Genomic DNA, 24,162 nt, shown 5'->3' on the forward strand with positions numbered 1-24,162 from the left:
TAATTTCATATATTAAATGCCATAATAATCAGTTTATTATGGTATTTATTATCTCATCCAATTGGCACCCTTAGATGATAATAAAGAAAATAAGATTTTTGGGTCACTCTTTCTTGGAAAAAGTTTATTATTGCTTTCCATGTATATTGCTATACCTGAATTTTAAATGAATTTGTTCTTTTCCTCGTGAATTCACTGCATATACAGGGTGTTTCATAATTAGTGAGACAAACTTGGAGGGGGTGTAGAGGTCCTCAAAATAAGCAAGTTCACGCCATAAATCCCTATCCGAAAATGATTAGATTTTAACATACAGGGTGATAAAATTTAAAGAAAAAGTCTTATTTTTAATATTAACAATGGCAAAAATTCACTTTCTAGTACCGAACTCCACACTAAAAGCAATAAACTTTTTTCCTTATAATAAATACCGTAAATATTATCAAACCGATGAAACTAAAAATATAAATTTTAGCGAGAAATAAATTTCGAACAATGGATTTTATTTCTTGTGTAAGAGATTTATTTTAAATTAAATGAAGATTTGAAAAATATGTTTTATTTGAAGCAAACACAATGGTGTACGATTTTTTTAAAGAGTTTATTAGGTGTTACGCCGCATGGACGCCACTGGTAAAATAAAAAATTAAATTATGTTTTAAAAAATAGTACTAGATGCATAGAAACAATCTACTAATTTTTAGAAGAATATCTACAAAAATGCCAAATTTATCATAAAAAATATGATTTTTTTTTAAATTTATCACCCTGTATCTCAAAATCTAATGCTTATTTTGAGGCCCTCTACAACCTGTCCAATCTTATCCCACTAATTATGAAACACCCTATTAGCCAAAGATTGGTAGATAATCTGCCAAATTTTAATGTTTCGCCATCTATACAAATATGGTAGCGTGATTTATTGTTCAGAAAGTTTGCCAGTTGAAATATTAATCTCATATACCGTCGGGTACGCGAGCGCCATCTCTTGGTGATAGTGTGCACGAGGAGAAGTTGCTATATGGCGAAGCCCACTAAATGCCATAGCAACACATGGACAAGTTGAAGAGACGTAAACTAGCAACTTTAAACTAACCTCAAAATTTGTCCGCGAGTTGCATCGTTTTTGTTGGCATAGAAAATTATTAATATTCCTTAAAGGATATCTATTTTTTATTAATTTCGTCTAATAAATTAATATATCAAAGGAAAAATTTACAGACAACGGTTGTTCCAAACACATCATAGATTCAAGCCGGGTATCAAGGGGTTGTAAAGAATATGATGCCCATAGGCTCACAGGCCCCTTCAGCACAAGGAGCTCCCTCAAGTAACTCATCTTTGACCCCTACTGGTAGCTCAAACAAGTCGAGTAGCAATTTAAAGCCCAATTACACTCTGAAGTTTACTTTGGCTGGACATACAAAAGCAGTTTCTTCAGTAAAATTTAGCCCAAATGGAGAGTGGCTTGCAAGCTCTTCTGCTGACAAATTAATTAAAATTTGGGGTGCATATGATGGCAAATTTGAGAAAACTATAAGTGGACATAAGTTGGGTGAGTGAAGCAAATACAATGGTCTTTTTAGAATTCTAAATATTCTTGAATTACGGTAGGCTGTTTTTTAATATAATGTGTTTGACTGAATTATTTATCTGATATGCAGTAACTTATTTAAACTAAACAAAATTATTGGCATTTTTCCATTTTTCTGATGCAAAAAAAACACTGTAGTGGCACAACTACCTGAAGCAGTTAAGCTTACAAAATAATTGAACAATAGGCTCCATAGAGGAGATTAAAAGAAACTGCTGAACTGTCTATTTCTAGAGTAGATGTCCAACATAACTAAGGCCAACAATTGGTGGCAGCCTTTATAATCCTATTAAAAAACTACATATCAGTTAAATAGTTAGTGCAATCCTTTGATGAACTCACCAGGACATATCTCCATCCATGCTTTCTTTAACATGGGGTTTAGAGGAAATGTGAAAAAATGTTTTTATTGTTTAAATTTTTATAAGTGACTAAACAATTATTAACATATATATTTTTACACAAGGAATTTACATGATAGTTTTATCTTAATTTTAGATTGAGACAAAAAGTAGACAATATGACCTGACATATTTATTAGTTTCAGAAAGACAGCAAAATTTTGAATAAATATATATGTGAATCAATTTTATTGCAGTGAAGAGGGAAGAAACTAATAAGGACAAACAAAATTAAGTTAATACATTTGCAAAACAAGGATCATTAACTTTCAGTAATAACCAGAATGAAATAACTCTAATAACCAGACTTGCACAAAAAACTATTGCATGAAGAACAAAAGACTTATTATTACATTTTACAGTTTTATGGCTTATTATAAATGTTTTTTATTAAGGGTAGATTGTTTTTGAGTTGTTTTGAGAATATAAGTAATCTATTGGTAGTGTACACATCTTAAGTTTCCTGTTGTTAAGAATGTAAATTTTAGAAATAGTAGAGCCGCATAGGGCAAAAAAAAGTGGTTTGCGTGCCAAATGGTGATGAAAGCAAACAACATATAGAGGTTAGTTAGTATTAAGTTACTGATCACAAAAAATAATGTTGCCCTCCTCCACCCCCGCGTCTCTCATCCCCCAACCCCTAAAATGTATTTTTTTTAATTGTTAATATCTCGGATATCAATAGAGATAGAATAAAACACGGTAAAACATGGTAAAAGGGGTGTTACATAAAGGTGGCACAAACAATATATTATACCTGCCTAATTATATAATGGCTAACAAATTAAAAACCTCTTTTAACCCCACCCCTCACTCCAACTCCCAGCCCCAACTTGAATTTTTGTTTGCAAATAAGAACAAAGAAAAAAGCTCGTATTTCGCGAATACGAGCAGGTCTCTATTTTTAATTTCATAATAAATATATGATCAAAGAAAAATAATTATTAGAAAATCTAGGCACCATACAAATAACTCATAGTAGTTTCATTTTCCCGAAACACATTACATTTTTCACATCAAAGCGCGGTCGATCCCTCGCTCGTCAGCTTTACGAAGAGCCCAATTACAGGCATATATTTGGATAAATGCTCATAAAAAAACTCAAGTAGAATTAGAACCAACCGAGTATGGCTGGCGAAAAGAAGAGAATGTGTTTCTACCAGTTCTCTCTGATCTACCAAATGTTGCGCCAAATGAAATTTTAAATTTAATCTCATGTGCCTGCAAAAAAAATAGATGCACCACAAAACAGTGCAAGGGTGTTCAAAATAAACTTCAATGCACGGAGAGTTGTATGTGTGTGGACGAACTCTGAGAACCACAACTCTTTTGAAAATGAGAGTTCTGATGATGTTCTGATAATTTTTTTTTACCTGTAAAGTAATTTTTAGTTTTTTATGTGCAATTTATTATACCAATCTGTACTTATTAAAGTAATAAATAAATGTGTTTTTTTTTAAATTAAAAAAAAAGAGTCGGGGGGGAGGTGGTATTAGTTTGGGTTAAAGGGGAGTTAGGTTTCTCGGTTTCTAATTCGACCACAAAAAAAATAAATCGCTAACATCAATAGTTTCCGAGATTTAAAAAGTTTACCCCTTAGGGGGGAGTGGAAGTGACTCAAACGTGGATGGAGGGGAAAATATGTATTAATTATTTTCACTATCCTAAATAATAAATAAACAAAATTTCTATAAAAAGGTCGGTACATTATACTAAGGATTTTGTTAAATCTAGTATGTGAATATATTTTTTTTTGGTTTTATGATCGCTTTTATTTTTTTTTTTTGAGGGGAGGGGTTAACGTAATTCAAACAATATGCACCTTTTTAAAAAGCTTAAGAAATTTGCATAATAAAATAGTTGAAGTTTTTTTTTGTAGGATGAAATGTTAAAAAACTAAAATTTTCATCAAAAAAACATACAAATTTGAATATAGTTTCTTTAGTTTTTGAGATATGAAAATATTTCTAATGACCTTTTTCTTTCTACAAGTACTTGTGAATATGACAGTAAAAAAAGTGGACCGCTAGCATTATTAGTTTTCGAGATACAGCGATTTAAAAATTTTACCCTTTAAAGAGGGGTTGGTGGTGACTGACGCGGGAGTGGGAGGGGGCAACATCGATTTTCGTAATCAGTTACTTAATACCATCTAACCTATATAGGTTGTTTGCTTTCATCACAGTTTGGCACGGGAAATGCCCTATGCGGCTCTACTAAAACTGTTGATCGGGTCTGATTATGCCTTTAGGAGCAAAACATGTGTTACCAATAAATGATTAATCATATTACAGGTTCAAGACCGAGCAAAATCTTAGTTTTTTGTAAAAAGTAAGTTTCTTAAAGAAAAAATGGATGACTACTTTTAATTTTGTTTTTGACTTATTGATGCATAAAGGGTCACATTTTTTGGGCTTATATTATTTAATTAAATATAATATAAAATGCAGGTAATCCAGGTCACCAATGTAATAATATCAACTCCAATCTAACTGACATTTTTATCTGGTATAGAGAGTTGATTAATTATTAGTCAGAAATGATACATAGTAAAACAAATTATTCTGTCAACAAAAGAACTGATATAGAAAAACTAAGCTCTGCATACTACAACATCTTAGATAAAATAAAATAACTAGTGGTAGTGCTAAAACTGAACAATTAAAAATAATGAAAATAAATAATTGATAACCATCAATAGTACATATTTTATTATTGCATTTTATAATTATTTTTTACCAAAAGTCTTGTCTTGTGTAAAGAAATATCCTTGTATTGTCCAATTTATACCTAAATGTTTTTATATCATCATTTTATTCAGTGAGACATGGCTCTCTGAAGACATGATAGATCACAGACATCAAATAGACAGAGTTCAACACTCAGTCTGTTTGATTACCATTATTTAGATAAGTGGTGCTGTCTCAATAGGAGGTGGTGTCAAATTTGTATGAAGTAAGACACTTAAGCAGTTATTAGTTCTTCTTGTGATGATGATACCTATTTCATACTAAAATCATGATTTAGCAAATATCAACTAAGTGCTAAGTGAAAATGTTGACCTATTTTCAAAACAGTACCAGTGTCCATTTCTGTTGTGTGCGGACTTTAGCTTGGCTAGGGCTACATGGACTTTGGATCAGTTTTGCTCTTAGGGTATCCGCAATGCGCACCCTATTTTGGGAGGCAGAATTGAATGTCAAACTTATGCGCTTTTAAAATTTTTTTTCTCAATTGAACAGTGTTTCAAAGCATTGGACAGAAAGACAAAGAATTCTGACATCCAGATGTACTACAGAAAGTGGCAAACTAAGGCTAAAGGAGGGGTTTCAAGTCAAAATCCCGACAAGGGAAGAATGGTCGGCGAACCAAATTAAAGAGCCAAGTGGTTTCCAGGCTTGGTACACAGATGGATCATGAATGAAAAGCGTCAATTCAGCCGGAGTGTACAGGATGTAAACGAACACAGGGGAATCCTTCGCGCTAGGGAAACACACCACAGTTTTCCAAGCAGAGGCGTTTGCTATACTCAATGTAGCGAACAAACGAGAGGCATTGAAAGGTAACGGGGGGATTTGCATCTACTCCAATAGTCCAGCTTCTCAAAGCCCCAAAGCGATTCAGAGACCAAGGGCCAGCTCAGCTCTAGTCCAGGAATGCAGAGACGCATTGGAAAGCCTTGCAGCACACAGGGAAGTGAGACGGGTGGGTCCCAGGACACCAAGGTGTCGAGGGCAATGAGCGGGCCAACGAACTGGCAAGACAAGGTTCTGTTAACCCCTTCGTAGGCCCCGAACCTTGTCTTGGTCTTAGCAAAAAACAAATCTCCCAGGCACTTAATAATTGGGCCTGGGGAAAAACAAGGAAGAATTGGAGAAGGACATAAGGATGTAGACAGGCCAAGGAGATGATACCAGACCATGACGGCTCTAAAGCAAGGCCAACAAAGACCCAACAAAGTATCAAAGACTTGGTGGGAATCCTGACCGGGCACAACAACTCCCGGGTCTAAACAACCCCGGGTCTAAACAGGCATCTACACCTTCTTGGTATAAGAGAAAGCCGACTCTGTCCGAATTGCGGTACAGGAGAGGAAACCATACCACATACTAGGTATCTGTGATAGGTGGAGTCGCCTGAGAAGGAAAATTTTCGGAGCAACGACATTCCAACGAGAAGATGTTAAAGATGTGGACTGAGACAACATGCATGCCTTTATTAAAAGGACGGGCCAACTCAGTGAAGACCGCGCATTGGGAGTGGAGGCGTAGGGGTGGGTGATTCTGGGGTTGGCGAAAAGGGACTGTTCAGGCCTACATGCCGAGCTCTAGCTCCCCCACTCTTACTACTACTACTACTATGTGCTTTTAATTTTTTTTTCTCAATTGAACATTGTTCCAAAGCATTGGACTTTGTTTTTGAACAGGGTGTTCTCACAGCGGTTGACAATGCTGTAGTACCTGAAGGTGTTAATTGTCAATTCCTGATATCAACTGTAATAATATGAGTACTTAAGAGAGTTGTGCTATCAACAATACATTAATAAGGTGGAAATGAATCTCGCTGGCAATCCAAGGTACTTCTGGTCATATATTCAAAATAAAAGAACTGGTTTTAGTCTTCCCTCCAGAATGACATACAATAACAGGATTAGTATGAATATCTCGGAAACTGCGGATATGTTTGCAGAATACTTTTCATCCGTCTATTCGGATGAGCAAGTCAATGACATACCATCTTTTGATTTTGATAAATCAATTTGTCTGAGCACTTTAACTCTGTCAACGCAGGATGTTTATGAGGTTATTACTTCCTCTAAGAATAAGCTCTGCGCTGGACCAGATGGGATTCCAGCATTCTTCCTAAAGAAATGTGTTTGTGTTCTTACGAAACCAATACTGTTCATTTTTAACAAATCTCTAGGTACTGGTTCTTATCCCACTCTCTGGAAGAGAAGTTTTCTAAAACCCATTTTTAAATCTGGTAGTAGAAATGAAATTTCCAATTATCGGGCTGTGTGTAACCAATCTGAGTTGCCAAAGCTGCTTGACTGCCTGGTCAGTCATAGGATTGCCTGGAGTTTTAAATCTTTATTTAATCCTGAGCAATTTGGATTTATAAAAGGCAGATCTACTGATGCTAATTTGGTGCTGTATGTCAACTACCTCTACCACTTCTTGGAGAAGGGACTTCAGGTTGACTCAATATATACAGATTTTTCCAAAGCTTTTGATCGGGTTAACCATGGGGTATTCTTGCAGAAGCTTACAGCTTTAGGTATTGTGGGGTCTCTTCTTCAGTGGATCTCGGGATTCATCAGAGGTAGAACCCAGATTGTTAATCTTGGAGGTACTTGTTCCTCTGAAATTTTGGTGCCATCTGGGGTGCCACAGGGCTCTCACTCGGGCCCTGTTTTGTTTTGCCTCTTTTTGATTGATTTAGTTTGGAAACTTGAAAATTGTCGTGTGCTAATGTTTGCTGATGATGTGAAGCTATTTAGGCTTATCACATCCCTTTCTGATGCTGTGCTGCTGCAAAAAGACCTCAATTTGTTCTTTGATTGGTGCCACTTGAATAGAATGTCCCTTAATATCAATAAGTGCCATAAGATTACTTTTTGTAAGCAAAGAAACCCTATTGCTTTTCTTTATAAAATAAATAATGTAGCAATTGGTGTCAAAACAGAGGTTTCTGACTTAGGAATATTTATTGACTCCAGGTTGTCTTTTAAAAGTCACATCAATCAGGTTACTGGTAGGGCAATGAAAATGCTGCGTTTTATCCAACGGTCTACAACTGATTTGTCTTTGTTTACTTTTAGATTACTTTATTGCTCTCTTGTTAGGCCCGTCTTGGAGTATGGCTCAATTGTGTGATCCCCGTCATATAACTGCTACATTGAGCAGATTGAAAAAACTCAAAATAAATTTTTAAGGGTGGCGGCTTTTAGATGTGGTTACAGGAGACAGGACTATTACTATCAGTGGGTCAGGGATAACCTAAACTTACCCACATTAGAGTCACGAAGAACATTACTCGAGTTATGTTTTATGCATAAGGTTTTAAATGCTACTATAGATTGTCCCGAGTTATTGTCTCTTTTTAAACTTAGGGTGCCTTCCAGATTGAATAGACAATCAGAAATATTTTCAGTCCCATTCCACCATACCAATTATGGCATTAATGAGCCAATTACATGAATGGCTCGAAGTGCTAATGGTCTGTCAGGACAGATAAACCTTTTTGACTCTAGGATAACATCTTTTAAGGGGCAGTTAAAGAATATTATTTCATAGGGGCTTTAATTAATTAACTCATCTAGACCTTTCACTGATTTATAGATAGTTTTGTATCTGAATATATATGTTTGTATGGGTAGGCTATGTAACACGTTTGTAAATGGATTCCGTTAATAAATAAATAAATAGCAAATGTCTGTGTTAACAGGAAAAGTTTAATTAAAGATGAATTTTATTATAATATAATCGATGATAAACATCTGATTTTTATTACTGTCGCAAAAATCAAATATTCTGTTGCAAAAAGTTCTATTGTTTTCTTGTTGAACCAATGTTAAACCCAAATCCCTTTAAATTTTTTTTTTATCAAACCTATCCTACCCCTAGGGCAACTCAATTTAATCAGTTGATACTGTGTTCAACACAAAACCCATTAAATTATATTTATCCGTAATAGTCAATGTGAGCATGTAGTCCATGGGAATTCATACTTTTTGCACAATTTCTCATACTAAGATATTTTCAGACAATTGGATTATTTTTGGTCCATGACACCATTTTAGTTTCTTGATCATCCCATTCTTGATTCAACCTTTCTTATTAAAATATAGTATACTAACTTAATATTTATTGATTACAAACATAATATAATAATTGTTTGAAACTAAACATAAACTATAAGAAACGATTATAATTTTAAACATAATAATAAAATAGCAAATTAAACAACTTTATCTAAATCCTAAAGGATTGGAGGACGGATTCTATATATGAGTAATCTGACGTTCCTAGACAAGCCACCTGTCAGTCCTCTTAATTGAAAGCTTTTCCTTGTTTAAGTTTAACTTATTAAGCCTTTAATCTATAATGTGTTATTACCATCAATACATTATAGATTAAAGGCTTAGAAAATATTACTTTCATTGTCTCAGATATAAAGTGCAGATGAATGTATCAGGAATGTATTATTGTTAAATATGTCCAAGCTAAAAGCTTTTTTGAGAAATTTAAATATCTTAAAACCAACTATCTATCCTTTTAGAAAACTTGCCGCTTTTGTGGATAAAATACACATGGGCACTTTGGATTTAGTGTTCGATCTGTATCTCTCTATCATCATTCTTTTCAGAAAATCTTGAAACCATTTTCGCATTGTAGAGTGGATTTTATTGGTCTAAAATTAAAAAATAGGTGTCCAAAATTCGGTGCAAATATTTTAAGAGTGTTTTGTTGGAGTAAAATAAGATATGTATAAATGTGTCCTAAAATGCACCCCCTCAGAGCTACAGCCCGCGCAAATTGCTTGAAGGAAATCGATTATTTGGAACACTGACTACAGTTATACGTCAAATCTTTTGGAAATTTGCAAGTCCGAATTGTTTTGGGATTCCTTGATATTTTCCGTCCCAAAAATAATGTAAACCCAATTTGAGGAAAGGATTCAGGGGGGCTTACCTATATAGAACACGATCTTATTAGCCATGAAAAAATCTGAATCGTTTTTCTCTTAAACGGCCACCAGAAGGGCAAGCTCCTCTGAATCAACTCCTAAAGTTGGATTTACACAATTTTTGGGACGAAAAATAAAAAGAGCACCCAAAAAACGGAGACCCCTGTATGTAGTACCTTAACGTATTTACTTATTTTTGTTAAAATATTTTTCATTGCTGCAAACAATTTACTGTAGCTTCTTTAATACGGCAGCAGTTTATTTATTGTTCTATTCTAGAGAATTATTATTTGGAGACAATTTAAATTGGACTATAAATGTCAGCCGGTCTAAGTCCGTTTTCATAATCGAATTTAATTTATCGTGAATGAATATTTTCGATATATTATACATTGGTTGGGTTCTTTTACATTTATTAGAATCAAACTGCACAGAAATATTATTTAGCATGAGTCTTATTTATATTCTTTTTTACAGGAATAAGTGACGTAGCATGGTCTAGCGACAGTAGGTTACTGGTATCCGCCTCAGATGACAAAACCTTAAAAATATGGGAGCTTGTATCAGGCAAATCACTAAAAACCTTAAAGGGTCACAGTAACTATGTGTTCTGCTGCAATTTCAATCCACAATCAAATCTCATAGTCTCTGGCTCATTTGATGAAAGTGTCAGAATTTGGGATGTCAGGACAGGGAAATGTCTTAAAACTCTTCCAGCTCATTCTGACCCAGTGAGTGCAGTGCATTTTAATAGAGATGGGTCATTAATTGTCAGCAGCAGTTATGATGGACTCTGTCGCATTTGGGATACTGCTTCAGGCCAGTGTCTGAAAACCCTTATTGATGATGATAATCCTCCAGTATCATTTGTGAAGTTTTCTCCAAATGGAAAATATATTTTGGCTGCTACTTTAGATAATACACTTAAACTATGGGATTATGCCAAGGGAAAGTGCTTAAAAACGTATTCAGGCCATAAAAATGAAAAATATTGCATTTTTGCTAATTTTTCTGTAACTGGAGGAAAGTGGATTGTCAGTGGGTCAGAGGATAATATGGTTTACATTTGGAATTTACAAACAAAGGAAATTGTACAGAAGCTACAGGTAAAGGTTTTTATTATTATGCAAAATATCGGTAAATAGTCGGTACAAAATCTTAGCCCGTATTCCTCAGGTCAAAATAGTCTCATTTAAAGCAACTGACTTAGCCCCAATTACGTTTGTTTACGAGATACAGGGTAATGAAGTTAACAATGGTATCAGGAGGTTTTTTTAGCATCCGAAACTCGAATATGGCCTCACTGTGGTGGTTCACACTCTACTTTTAATTTTGGTTAGGATTTGCTAATGTGACAAATAAATGGGTTGAAGCTTAAAATACTTCTGACAATTCACCGGATTTTTGGATGGGTTCGTTAAAAAGTGAACGCTTCTGTAGTTATTAAGTCACTGTAGTAAGGCGGAGTAAGGACGATAAAGGCTCGGGGCAATAACAGAACACGAAATTCTGTAATGGTCAAAAAAATATAACTTTTGCAATTTTATTTAATTATTATTTGTCGGATATGAATACAATCGTTTATTTATTACGCAGTGCCCAAAACTGCTCAAAATATTTCAAGGGTAATTAATTTGGAAAAAAAAACATTCATCATTACATCGTTTACAGGCTGTATTTAGAATATTTACAAAATGCACTTCGGGATTTATTAGAAATGTTATCGCGACTTAGATGAGTTATGTTGTTCATGCACTATGGTGCTCCACCACATTTCTCTTTAAATGTGTGAGCAAGTCTTTGTATTAACTAGTGGCGGCCCTCTATTGGGTTTACCGATTTTTTTTTTACTGTACATACTATAAAACTAAAATCTGTAGGAAGAAACTTAAGATTACCTCAAATAACTGACAAGACTAAATAATATACAGGGTGGCTCCGATTAAGTCTGCACTATTGACATCTTTGTTAACATTTATCTAATTTAAGATACAGGGTCGAGTAAACTAGTATAATTTTTTTTGCTGATTAAAATGGCGAAAACAGAAAAAGAATTCAAAACAGAAAAACATCGCGTTTTTGAAAAAAATGTGAAAACAGCACTTTTGTTGTGTCAAGTAGAATCGGAAAATTCATAAAAAAAAAATACCATTTCATTTAATACTACTGTTGTGATGCTTTCTGTATTATGCAGTCTAATAACAGATAAGTTATTTTCCTAATGTAGATATGAAAAAGATTTATAATTTTTATATGGGATACTTTTTGATAAAAGGGCATGTTCACAAATTACTAAGGAGGTCCGGGACTTTTTTTAACACACGCTATAATTTTAGTACATACATTTATAGTTGCCGTCAACGATAAACTATTTTTCGGGTTCTTTCATTATAAAGGGTGCGCTGAAACTCTCCGCCAGCAGCACCAATTAATTCCTGTCATAGAGCGTCAAGTCTATCGTAATGTAAATGCAAGACAAATTATTAAAAAAACAAAATGTTGTAAGTTTAGTTGTGTGGTACGTAAAACACCGGATCTGGCTCATGGCCACATCATGATGGATGTGGACGAGGATGCTTTGACTTTTTCTGAGATAAAATAAAATTGATTTTGAACATTTTTTAAAACTTTTTATCTTGTAAAAGGATGCTTGACGAAGCAATTCGTTTTCATAATACTTTAATTCAGTGGTTTTGGTCACCACAATATCAGAGATGTGAATTTGTGCAATTGTGAGCAAACGCGACACTCTTCGTGTGTACAGCTCCTTTAGGTTCAAATTTTCAATCAATGCAAAGTACAGCACTTTTTGATATGCCTACTATTTGAGCTGCATTTTCAGTCGACCGTCATCCAATCCATTTTGTAGATTTTACTCACCATTTCTGGCGTAGTCACCTTATTTGGCTGACCTCTGCAGTTAGACGGCGGTAGGGTCTCTTCTAGCTCATATAATATTTTATTGTTGTAAGCGAGAGAGCAGACTCCTCCAGAGTAAACTCCACCTCACCTTTAATATTGGCTGGAGTGAGACCTTTGATATATAAAGAATGATTTTTTCTGAATCATGGAGAAAGTAATCCGCCTTCTTCCCCACAATGCAGAAAAATAATATCTATTTTTACTACGGGAGAAAAGGTGAACTCCTAAATCGCATGTTAAGTATTCTTCTTTTTTCCTCCCTAGGATAGTAATCTACAATTTGTGGTAAATAAACAATAAGTAATTTTTCTTTGTATGCACTTTGCTCACATACATACTATACTGCCCCATGTGCAATTTCACGCATTATAAAATTATGATCAGTGATCAGATCCACATGAGTGGATTTTAATCTTCAAAGTTTTCGTTGTGTTAGTACGAAGAATAGAAATGTTCAAAGGAGGTAAGAAGAGGATTCCAGCCTTACCTTATAATTTTAATAATCTTAATTTCTTTTATTCAAACTTACTGATAAACTTTACCACCATTTGACAAATCATATTTGAAGAAAATGACTATAATAATTTTAATTGTATTTTCTTCTCAGATTTTGTGCTGCCTTGAATTTCTTAAATGTTAATCGGAAATTTATAATTAATAAGAATTAAAAAAATTGTTTAAACTGCGATAACACTTCTTAAACGACAACTTTCCAACTCACCTGCACCAATTAGTTATGCTGTCTTATAATGTTGTTAATATTTTATAATGTTTTACTTGTGTACAAAGGAAAAGAAATTTATTTTTTTCTGGTTATTTACTAAAACGACCTTTAGTATATGATTTACCATTTTATATTTATTTGATATTAACTTGATTACCTGCAAACATGGTCGTATTTTACAAAATGTGAATGTAAAAATTCGAAAATCCTGTAAATAATTTAACATTAGATTCTTCAAAAAAATAACCTAAGTCGAATGTCAAAACGCAAATGCAAGAAAAAGGTACAAAGTGATAAAGTTCATTTAACTTTTTTTAAAATTTTTATCATAATTTTCGCAATAATTGGCCATTTCAAAGAAAACCCAATGTTCTATATAAAGTTTTCATTAGAGAGCGTCATTTTCTTTAAAAATAATTCTTTATAAGCTTGTTACGCTTCGCACTGTTCGATATGACTTCGGATGAAAAATTTCCTGCCAGAAGGCCAATATTTTTTTTGGCTTCCTAGTCGGTTAATGTTTACATTTATATATTCTCTTACGAAATACTATTTATAAACTTCCCCTACATAAATATCAACCCTGCGTAGGTTTAAAGGTAGTTCTTCTAGGTAATCAATTAGTTTCGTTTGTAGGAACTTTAAATATAACTCACCATATAAATTATAAGGTAGATCATACAGCCATTAATGTTTATAATTTATCGGACTGAGTAAATCCTACTTAAACATTTAAACCTTGAAAAAGTAGGTTTTCGCGGAGTTTTCTAGAGTTTCCCTTTCTCGATGAGCAGTGGAATCATCTAATAAATGATTTCTTGCAAGTTTAAGAACACACGCACCACGAGTTTTTAAATATATACTCATTTAAAGATTAATTCAGAATGTTTAAACGATTTTTTTTTTCATTTCTAATTATATAATATAATTATATAACTATTTAATTAATTTCTAATTTTCGTAGTATTTTAGATCTAGATGTCTAGCTGAAGATGCTGAGCTTCTTTGCAAGAGCTAAGCCTTGGATTATTATTAAAAGTACGAAGTACATAGTTATTTAGATTATTATTTCAATGATTTCTATTTTGTTATATATTAATACCTAAATACAGACAACTTTAATCGCATTAATAATAATCATTATTATTTTGAAAATAAATGACCTAACATTCAAAAAATTGTCATAATAAAATGCAAAAATACTGATAATCGTAATAATCTTTAATAGTAATAATCTTTTTGTTTCATGGCCTACTCTAAAATTTTAAAAAAAATACAGGTCCAATGAATTTAAGCTTTTTTAGCAAATTATGTATTAAATGAAAAAAACTTATTGTCATTTTTTTGTTGTAAACTAAGCAAGAACTCCAGAAACCATTTTTATTTAAAATAAAATCGGTGACGTATTTGTTTAATAAAATTTGTCCGCAGATGATTCGTACGCACTCCACTGGTGAAAGTACAATAATAACTTTAGCATGAAAAGATGTATCTGTTTTACCTAACCAAGCGTGCCAAATTTCATTCAAATATGTAAAGTAGTTTTAAAAATATAATCAAATTTAAATATTTTAATTAAAATAAGGAAACGTTATTCGAATAAAGTTTATATTACAAACTGATATTATTTTAAGGTTTTCTATCTGCCATTTAATTTTCCGCTTTCGAAACTGGACCACCCTCTATAATATGAAAGTAATAAAATTAATAAATTAATGTATATATAAATCACAAAGTATATAGTTATCTTATCAGTCCAAAAATTAAAACACTTTAAAAACCACCCCTGCCTACTTAGAGATGGTAACTATCGATTTATACTTTTACCAATGTGTGCGTAAGGAGAACACTACTCTCCAAATCTACTCTATTTGATAATACATTCCATCAAAAGAAAATTGTGGACTTCATTTCATAAGTGTTACTTCTCTTTTTAAAATGCTCTGAATAAAATATGATAGTTATGATATGGGCTCAAGCTTCTCAGTGAAATAGCTGCAGCATTATCCATTGCCGGACAACCGGTCAAGGATACTTTTTTCTAGACGAAGTTAAATCATTAATTAATTCGGACCATAATAATTTTAAAGGATAATCGAAGCCTTCATACGCACGTAATTACGACTGACGAAAATACGCCATTTCGAAATCCTCTGATTTAAGTCATCGACAAATACTGAATTTATAGTGATGTTCTATTTTTAGGATTCGCATAATCCTACTTTTTTTTGATTTGAATGAATTCTCATTTTTCGTAACATCTGCTTGTAGAACATTATTTGGTGTTATAGATGTTAAGATAATTGAATTACATGGTTGGTTTCTTTTTGGTTTTTTATAGCACTAATTATAGCGCAAACTTTCCGTCACGAAAACAAAAATTTACTTTCTTTTAATTGAAAAATGGTGTCAAACAAGTTTCCGTTATTTTCCAAACATAAGTATGATATTGGTAGAATTTAAAATATTACATAACATCTCTGGTGTAATACTTAAATGCAGCCGTTACACATTCCTACTGCATTATTTCTAGTATTTTTATGGCACAAAATTAGCATGATAGATAGCATATTAAACGTTTGTTCATGGAGATAACGACCTACCTACTACCAAAGATAATTATACTAACGAATAGATAACCCACGTAAATGGCAAGCTGTGAACCGACAAGGAGACATCAATGCTTCCTTAAATAATAATATTTTATGCGCTAACCGTGTAAGAATCGAAGCGACGTTGCCATTACTGATACTGAACATTTTAAATTTTATCTAATTCTCTCGCGCCGCATAAAGGCAGAACGAGGTATTAGCAAAAATTAAGTTTTGGGAAAATGGATGTTTTAATTAATTTTTAGTTTATTCTTAACATATTGATTTAACTTATTATTAGAAACTTGTGACTATGTTTTTTACCTTATTTATTTAGATACACTGAGATAAAATTGCTTGGGCCTTAATATATAGTGAGGTTTTGTCGCCTGCATTATTTGCTTCTGTAAAACTACATAAAATCTTACACCTACCATATTATTGCATTAAAAAAATTTGTAAAAATCGCGAAAAATTATTGAGTCATCATTTTGGTTTTGTTCGCATTAAAATTAAAATTTCTCCATTATTATTTCAAACGCTAAAATTAAAAAAAATGCGCGTGCCTAGAAAAATAAAATGATTCCAAATCTATAAAGACTTAATTTTTGGCATTCTTTGCATTGATTTGTCTTTGTACCGCATCGCAGAATTATTATTGATAAGGCCTTAATCTTTAAAGTTGACATTTGAAGTTAATTAGGAACAAAGTGGAGGAATATGTTTTAATATGTTTTAATAAAAAATAATTCTCACAAACATTTTAATTAACAAAATCAAAGAAACATTACTAGTACCTATATTATTTTTATGAAAAAACTTAAAGTTATGGTTTAAAGCTAATTAAACAGGACAATATGCCGGGTTGAATTTTGGTGCATAATTGCCTATATTTTATAACAAAAATTTTAAAACTTCTAATTTTAATAATATAGGTATATACTTACATAATATATGTATATGTACTAAGTATATGTATATTATACTTCCTACTTAAGTTATTCTAAAATTGGATTTTTATATACATGTGGGTAGTACATATTTACATTTTTATAACATTTATTACTTAAATCTTGGATTCGCAAATATTTAACACTTTTAGACGAAAAAAAAGAAAATTATTCTAATACTTATACTTATATGTACATCACATACATATAATATATATCATCTAATACACCTGTACACCCTGTATATATAATCTAATACAATAGAAATAGAAATTATTTTAATTTACAGCTATATAATTGATACAGTTAAGTGTTCAAACTTAAATTGTAGGATTTTTCATAAATATGAGAATACAGGGTGTCTCAGATTAAAAAAAACATAAATTTTGATGCAATTAATGGGTATTGTTTTCTTAATTTTCTCCCTAAAAAATCCACAAACTAGTTAAAAAAATGGGCGGTTGACAAAAAAATTGCAAATAAAATATGCACATTTTTAATACAGCGTGTCCCTGGATGAACGTAGTCGAAAACCATTTACAAAAGAATTGTTTTCGAAAACAAGAAATTATAAAATCTGGCAATTTGATAGGGTTGATAGGGATGGGGAGGCATACGACTTAAATATTTTTATGCTGGTGGCACTTCCGGTTATACAGGAAGTTAATGCTCATTAGCTTATATTAAATTATGTCTATACAGTGTGTCCTACTTAAAGGTTAGCCACCCCTCTAAAATTTTTATTTCTTGACCAATTTTCAAAAACTTTTTTTTGTTGGATAGATGGTCAAAAATGGCAAGTTCGACATTTAGAGAAAGCAGGTCATGGCCTACTCTATTCAAGTTTGAAGTGCGAAAAATCGAGAAGTAGTATTAGCGATATTTATTTTTGAAAAATGGTACTGGATTATTGTTCAGGACCACTTAAAACATAAGTGTACCAAATTTGGTACAGGGTCTTGAAATAAATTGGAGTCAAATTTTTAACAGGCGCAATAACATTCTTAATCAAATACGAATATTTTTTAAATATTTTGGCTAAATGGCATGCGCCTTGAGAACACAAAGTTTGGAAATATCCTTCAATAGTAAAAAACATTCATTCATGAATGTTTTTCGTAGATTAAATTTAACGTAGAATTAAAAAATTAAATGAAGTGTACAGCACAGAATAAACGATCTCTCTATGAGATCGTTTATTCTGTGGTGTACAGCGTGCCTTTTAAAATAAGGAAGTTAGCGAAAACTTATGGTATAACCGGAAATGCCATCATCATGAACATATTTTAGTCATATGTCTCCATTAGCCTTATCATGTTACCAACTGAAAAAATTGTTTTCGATATATCGATCGCGTCAGTTCGTGGGACACCCTGTATAATGAAGAAAGCTTGATAATAACAAATAATACAAAAAACTACTTATTTTTTAAATTTTTTAGTTTTTGTTTTTGTTCTTTTTTTAAAGGCTCGTCCCATTTGTAAAATTTAAATATATTACTGATAACCAAATGATGCACTAAAAAAAGTTTGTGTGAGTAACAAGAATCGTCCTTACTTCCTAGCCAAGTAGAAATCTCTTTTTGAGCAATAATTTTGTTCTTTATTTTGAGACTCAAACAATCTTGCATTTTATATTCAATAAAATGTTTTTTGGACAAAATAAACATCTTTTGGACTGAACTACTGTATTTACTACCAATACAGAAGGCATGTATAAAATGACAAATTTATTTAACGGTCCACTACTCAAGATAAAAAAATGTTGGTTGTTACCTGTAAATACATTGCAATAAAAAAAGATAATTTTTTAATTTTTATATAGATTTTTGGCTATAAAGCTTAATAAAGCTCACAGAACCGGCGTGAATTGATATATATGTCAAAGGTATTTTGACTATCAAAGTAACAAGTGGTAGAGATTTAAGCTATTTAAATAAGTAAAAAATGTCTGTGCGTGACGTGCTATTTTATTGCTGTACTATTTTATAGGCTGTAGATTTTAGTGCTCTTTAATAAATTTTAATACTTTTTTTTCTAAGTCTAAGTTTCCTGTGTCCCACTTAGCAATGGCAACACTAAGTATACAAAACTGCATGAGCACAAAAAAACGATGGCGCGCAAAAGAGAAATTCTATCAAAAATATTTATATGAACGATCCTCAATCTTCCCCAAAATTGGTATCATATAATACCTACCTATTTAAAAAGAAAAGCGTAACTTATATTTTTTGTCAACCTGATGATCTAAATTCGACGATTCGCTAATTTTTGAGTTTGTATACTTTAAAGTTGGTCAAGATTAGAAGATTCAGTATAATAAAATAAAATAATATATTTTTCGCCTTCACTCAAAAAGTTTACTTTATTGACTATTGACTATAGAGGCAGTAAAATGATTAATAGGGACTAAAATGATGAAGTTTACTACACGAGCTTTAGCAAAGGCAGTAATTTTAAAACGCCTATTTTACTCTAATAAATAACTATTATTATTTTTTATGGTACTATTTTTAAGGTTTAACTCAAAGTAATTATTGTTTTGTAATTTGACTATTTAAGCCGGTATTATATATTTTTATTCTTTAAATTTAATTTTCAGTATTCAAAAATTAACTTTGTACATCACCTCATAGTTTTACCACCTTAGAATTTTTCATTTACCTAAAAGTCAGAAAATTATAGTTTTTGGTTAACTGTAATTTTCATTGCCGAATAGTTCCCAATTAAAACTTGAGATAGATATAGATTGTAGGTGATGTTCATTTCACAGGTATTCAGCTGTAACTTTGCGTAAACATACACGTATTTATACCTGGCTCTTCTAGGAGCCACAGTTAAAGACCCATGAAACGAACTTTAGGTACAAGGTGTTCCATTTAAGAGGAAAACGGCATATTTTTTACTTTTTCCGTATATTTACAAAAATGAAGATAGCCAATCGACGTATTTTAACTCGGAGAATTTGAAAATCGTAATAAGAAAACAATGTCGTCAGTCTTTTTTGTTTTTTATGGAATGGTTTTCTTATTACAATTTTGAAATTCTTCGAGTTAAAATACGTCGATTGGCTATCTTCAATTTTTTTAAAATATACCGGGAAAGTCAAAAAATATGCCGTTTTTCCTCTTAAATGGAACACCCTGTACTTACTTACTAAGGCACTGTTAAGGTTGAGTATGTTTATAGAACTCTAGGTCTTACTGCAATTTAAAATCTTATATCTCTAAAATTTATAACTTTCGCAAATACTTGGATTTTTATAAGGAAATTTAAACATCTTTAAGGTAGGATTCTCTCTTCTAGTTCGCGAATAACAAAAATAATATTGTGTTGCTCAGCCGAGTCGCAGCCGCCGAATTAAATTTTGCAACACAGCCAAGCGATGGGCCAGATTTCAACGCGTAATTTCACCGATGGATCCTCGCTCGAAAAGCGGGGATCCTTTTAGGTGGTCAAAAAATTTACACGGGATGGATTTTCTATAGTTTACTATTATTTTCTTTGCTACTACTATACTAAACCTATAGCTATATATACTTATAGCTATACTATACTATACCTACGGTATATTTGATGGTAATATAATATTACCTATTTAATAATAAAAAAAAATAATAGCGACAAGGATAATGATTTTTTTCTTACCATAAACATAATAAGCATTTACATCAAAGTGTCAAAGCATTTGTTTGTAATGCCTGCTTACAAATATTTAAAAACAAATTACACTTTTCCTTTAACTCGCATTAACTGACACTTAAAATATTGTTGAATTAGGAATAAGAAATGGAATTAGATACAGGGTGTACTTTTATCTTGGACTGTATAAAAATTAATTTGGTGGTTTCTCAAAAAGGAAACGTCTCATATAATATCTACAAATGCCATGTAGTTCCTTAAAAGTTCCAATGGAAAAGTGTGTTTTAAAAAACACAACCTTTTTCTAATTTAACCGAAGAAGGTACTGAGGTTCCCATGCTTAGGACACCTTACCACATGAATATGGGTATGATATGATGATGAATATGCGGTACTATGGCAGCTGACACTAGATCTCTGGTCTTTGAATCTAGTTTTAATGTTACGTCTAGGTCCTCCCGATTCGGCAATATCCTAAATTGTCTTTTGAAAATGTTTTCTCTCTTAAATTAGTTAAGTTAACTAGTTCGTTTTATTGAGTGAATTAAAAGCTTTTAACTAAAATATGTCGAAAAGGGGGAACCTCATCAAAATGTATAAGATATATTTTTTTTAAATAAAAATTATTGACAAAACAAGAATAGCAAAGTTATAAAATTTTGCTTTAAAGAAATTGATATGGAAGATATGATTGGTGTAAATATTATAACACTTTAAAGAAATAAATTAAATTTTATCATACTCTATCTGTTGTTGAAATTGTACTCGTTATTTGCTTTTTAAAGAATCTGATTTTAAATTATTGACATTTTTCATATTCATAAAAACACCATAACTTTGTATCAGTAAAAAATTATTTTTTGTAGGGTCACACAGACGTTGTTCTATGTACAACATGTCATCCTTCAGAAAACATAATTGCGTCCGCAGCGTTGGAAAATGATAAGACGATAAAACTTTGGAAAAGCGATACTTAAATTTAATTGTACTTTTAAGTAATTTTTTTCTCTGTTGTACAAAAAACGATAATTGTTGTACATTAAGTCGGTTTCGGTTGCCCACAAAGCTGGGCCTGTCTTTTGCATAAACAGTCTTCTAATTTAATTTAACGTTAGTATTTAATTCATACATTTTTTAATTATGAACGTAATTTTAGTGATAATAAAATTAGTTATTTTTAGTACTTTTTTACCTGTAGCGATAGAGGGTGTTTCAAAATTTACTCGTTTGTCCCCACTATTACGGATAAATTAAAACTTTTTCATAAGTGCAATTTTTTGAGATTTAGAAATGTGTTTTTATATATTAACTATTAATACGCATGGATTTAACATTTAATAGACCGTTTCTATAATTAAATATATTACTAGGTTAGCCGCTTTTAGGAGAAGGCTACGCTTATGAATGATTGAAGCAAATATATTTAATTTGAGTTATCGTTATTTGCATTATTAATGGTTTATAAACGGCTTTAAATTTTTCCATTAAATTTTCTATCTAAAATATCAGCGTCTGTAATTTTAACTGAAAATTTAAGTTTCACGAATTAACTGTAGATTAAAGTTGATTTTACTCGACAAAAGAATATTTTATTCCTCTGGAATTTACCGTAAAGACATCAGTAGTTAATTGTGAAAACACCTTCTAAAATGGCATCGCAAAAATTTAGACTTAGGGAAACAGCTTCATTTGTTAGAAATAAAGATAGATGTATGTTTTTTTTTATATTTCAGCAAAGGAGATTTCAATAAATTATTTTTTTGCCTTAAGAAATTGTTTTTTTTTCGTTTTATTACGGTATGACGTAATATTGGCCGTAACTATTATGATAAAATAAAGCGGCACTGCATATTATTCTTAGATGGTCCTAAAAATAAACAGGAAACTATTATATAAATATTTTAATAACTTTTGAATGCCTACCTTATTTTCAATGAATTGTTTTCTACATATTCGTAGGTTTCGGATTATTTGGCAAATATCACAGACTTTCTCGAGTTTCATTTGTTCAAACATATTTGAAATGGCCAAAAACAAACCACTCGTTGTTGCCCCGTCGCTGAAAAATACGGAATTATTAAATATATATTTTTTTAAATATACTAGAATGTTTTAGAAGGTTATCAACGAAGAAAGTATGCGAGAGACTTCATTGTCGGTCTTAAATATTTGAATATCTTGTATTGTCACAAATAACTCGATGCCCGTTCCCACGGTTATTAAGTATAAATTAAAAGCAAACTATTCTACAGGATTATATACTCTTGATGTCTGAGAACTGTCCTGTTTTAGTCTATGGTACTTCGTCCTCAATTCCAGGAGTAGGTTTAACGCCCCTGAGCGCTTAGGTCCTGGTTGCAGAAATCAATGTAAACTTCCAATAATACTACTAATTCGATCCAAATTGAACGTAGAGAAGGCCAAGATTTCTTCCGAAAACCGTTATAAATCCTTGCTAATATTTTTTAGTTCGATATTGAACTCAGCATCGTTATTGCACGTAGTTAACAAACGTTTGATACAATGTTTTAATAATGTTTGGTAGGGGCAGGATAGTTGAACTGAGGTTCTTATGTTGCCTTTGACGTTCTTTCGATTTCACATATCGAAGCCAAAACTTGGTTTACGCTGAGCCGCGTTGATTGCATGCTCCTCAAACCATTCCACGTAAATATTTTCTTCGACTGGTAGGTGGGATCTTTGGATAAAGTCCTGTGTTTTCTTCTGCCCTCATCACCTTCATAGTCCCTTACCAGTGTAGCATTACCCTTGTGTTCCGGTAAAATCTCGATAATATTTTCCCGTCTTAGATGTTTTAGTGTACTCTTCCTTATTGCATATATTTGCCTTGGTTACGTTGCACCTCAAGTTGGTCCAAAGTACATCGAAGCTTATCACCTTCAGTCAGTCCGTGGCAGATTTAGGATTTCTACAGAAATAATTACATCTTCAATGATGATAGGTTCTTAGCCTAGGAGCCTCCTTACTGACGCAAAATTGGTAAGGGGCCTCTTAGATACGTTAATTACAATTCTTTGATGTGTAGAATGTGGCTCAACTGTCCGGTTATGTTTGTTTGTTTATTAGGTAATGTAATTTGGACTGGTAATTTGCCTTTAAACTTCATCTTAGTTTCTGGCAAACAAATTTAATTTTGCGAATTAAAGGCAAATTGCCCATTGGAAGTGAGAACTAGGAAGTATCGGAAATGAACTAAAACAGGAGAGATCTCCAAATGACTCCAATAGCCATTGGTCTGATGACTGTTCTGGAAAAAGGAAACTCCTAAAAGCAACTTTGCTTTTAGTGTACACTTGATGAAGGTTGGAAATATACCCACTTACTAACCAAAACCTCGTATTATTTAGTTGTAAAAAGAAAAAGACAATGCAGGCAATAGCAGTTGTCAATTGTTGTCCCTTGTCTTTTTCAATTTTTGTGTTGTCTTTTTGTGTTGGACAACAATTGTCTTTGTCAATTGTTGTCCCTAATATGCAGGTACTCACTGGCAAGTGACTAAAACAGGGGCAGCACTAGGTACAGTCTGTTGACATTCCACAACAAAAGACACAAAATCTTTTATGTCCTTCTCATTTATAAATTCCCTATTGTAGCATAGGATCTTCACAGTCAAGAGTACTTGCTAAAAA

The 24,162-nt window shown here is 32.1% G+C and overlaps 2 protein-coding genes across 3 annotated transcripts in view; one reads left to right on the forward strand and one right to left on the reverse strand.

Annotated features, from left to right (window-relative positions):
* Positions 1–868: 868 nt before the first annotated feature.
* LOC126735979 (protein will die slowly) lies at positions 869–21,692 on the forward strand. Its single transcript, XM_050440111.1, has 3 exons — positions 869–1,555; positions 10,162–10,790; positions 21,379–21,692. The coding sequence occupies exons 1-3, from the start codon at positions 1,282–1,284 to the stop codon at positions 21,487–21,489; spliced, it is 1,014 nt and encodes a 337-aa protein (XP_050296068.1). The 5' UTR covers positions 869–1,281; the 3' UTR covers positions 21,490–21,692.
* A 539-nt stretch (positions 21,693–22,231) lies between these two features.
* Positions 22,232–24,162, reverse strand: part of LOC126735978 (uncharacterized) — a 68,309-nt gene continuing 66,378 nt past the window's right edge. The window contains exons 25-27 of one of the 2 annotated variants that reach the window (XM_050440109.1): positions 24,019–24,155; positions 22,436–22,571; positions 22,232–22,379 (exon numbers count right to left, since the gene is read on the reverse strand). In XM_050440109.1, the coding sequence (XP_050296066.1) occupies positions 22,305–22,379; positions 22,436–22,571; positions 24,019–24,155 (348 nt within the window). In that variant the 3' untranslated portion in view covers positions 22,232–22,304. The remainder of the gene's footprint in view (positions 22,380–22,435; positions 22,572–24,018; positions 24,156–24,162) is intronic. The other variant, XR_007660575.1, reaches the window with a different exon arrangement.

This window comes from Anthonomus grandis, chromosome 5, assembly GCF_022605725.1.
Source record: "Anthonomus grandis grandis chromosome 5, icAntGran1.3, whole genome shotgun sequence".
Lineage (NCBI taxonomy): Eukaryota > Metazoa > Arthropoda > Insecta > Coleoptera > Curculionidae > Anthonomus > Anthonomus grandis.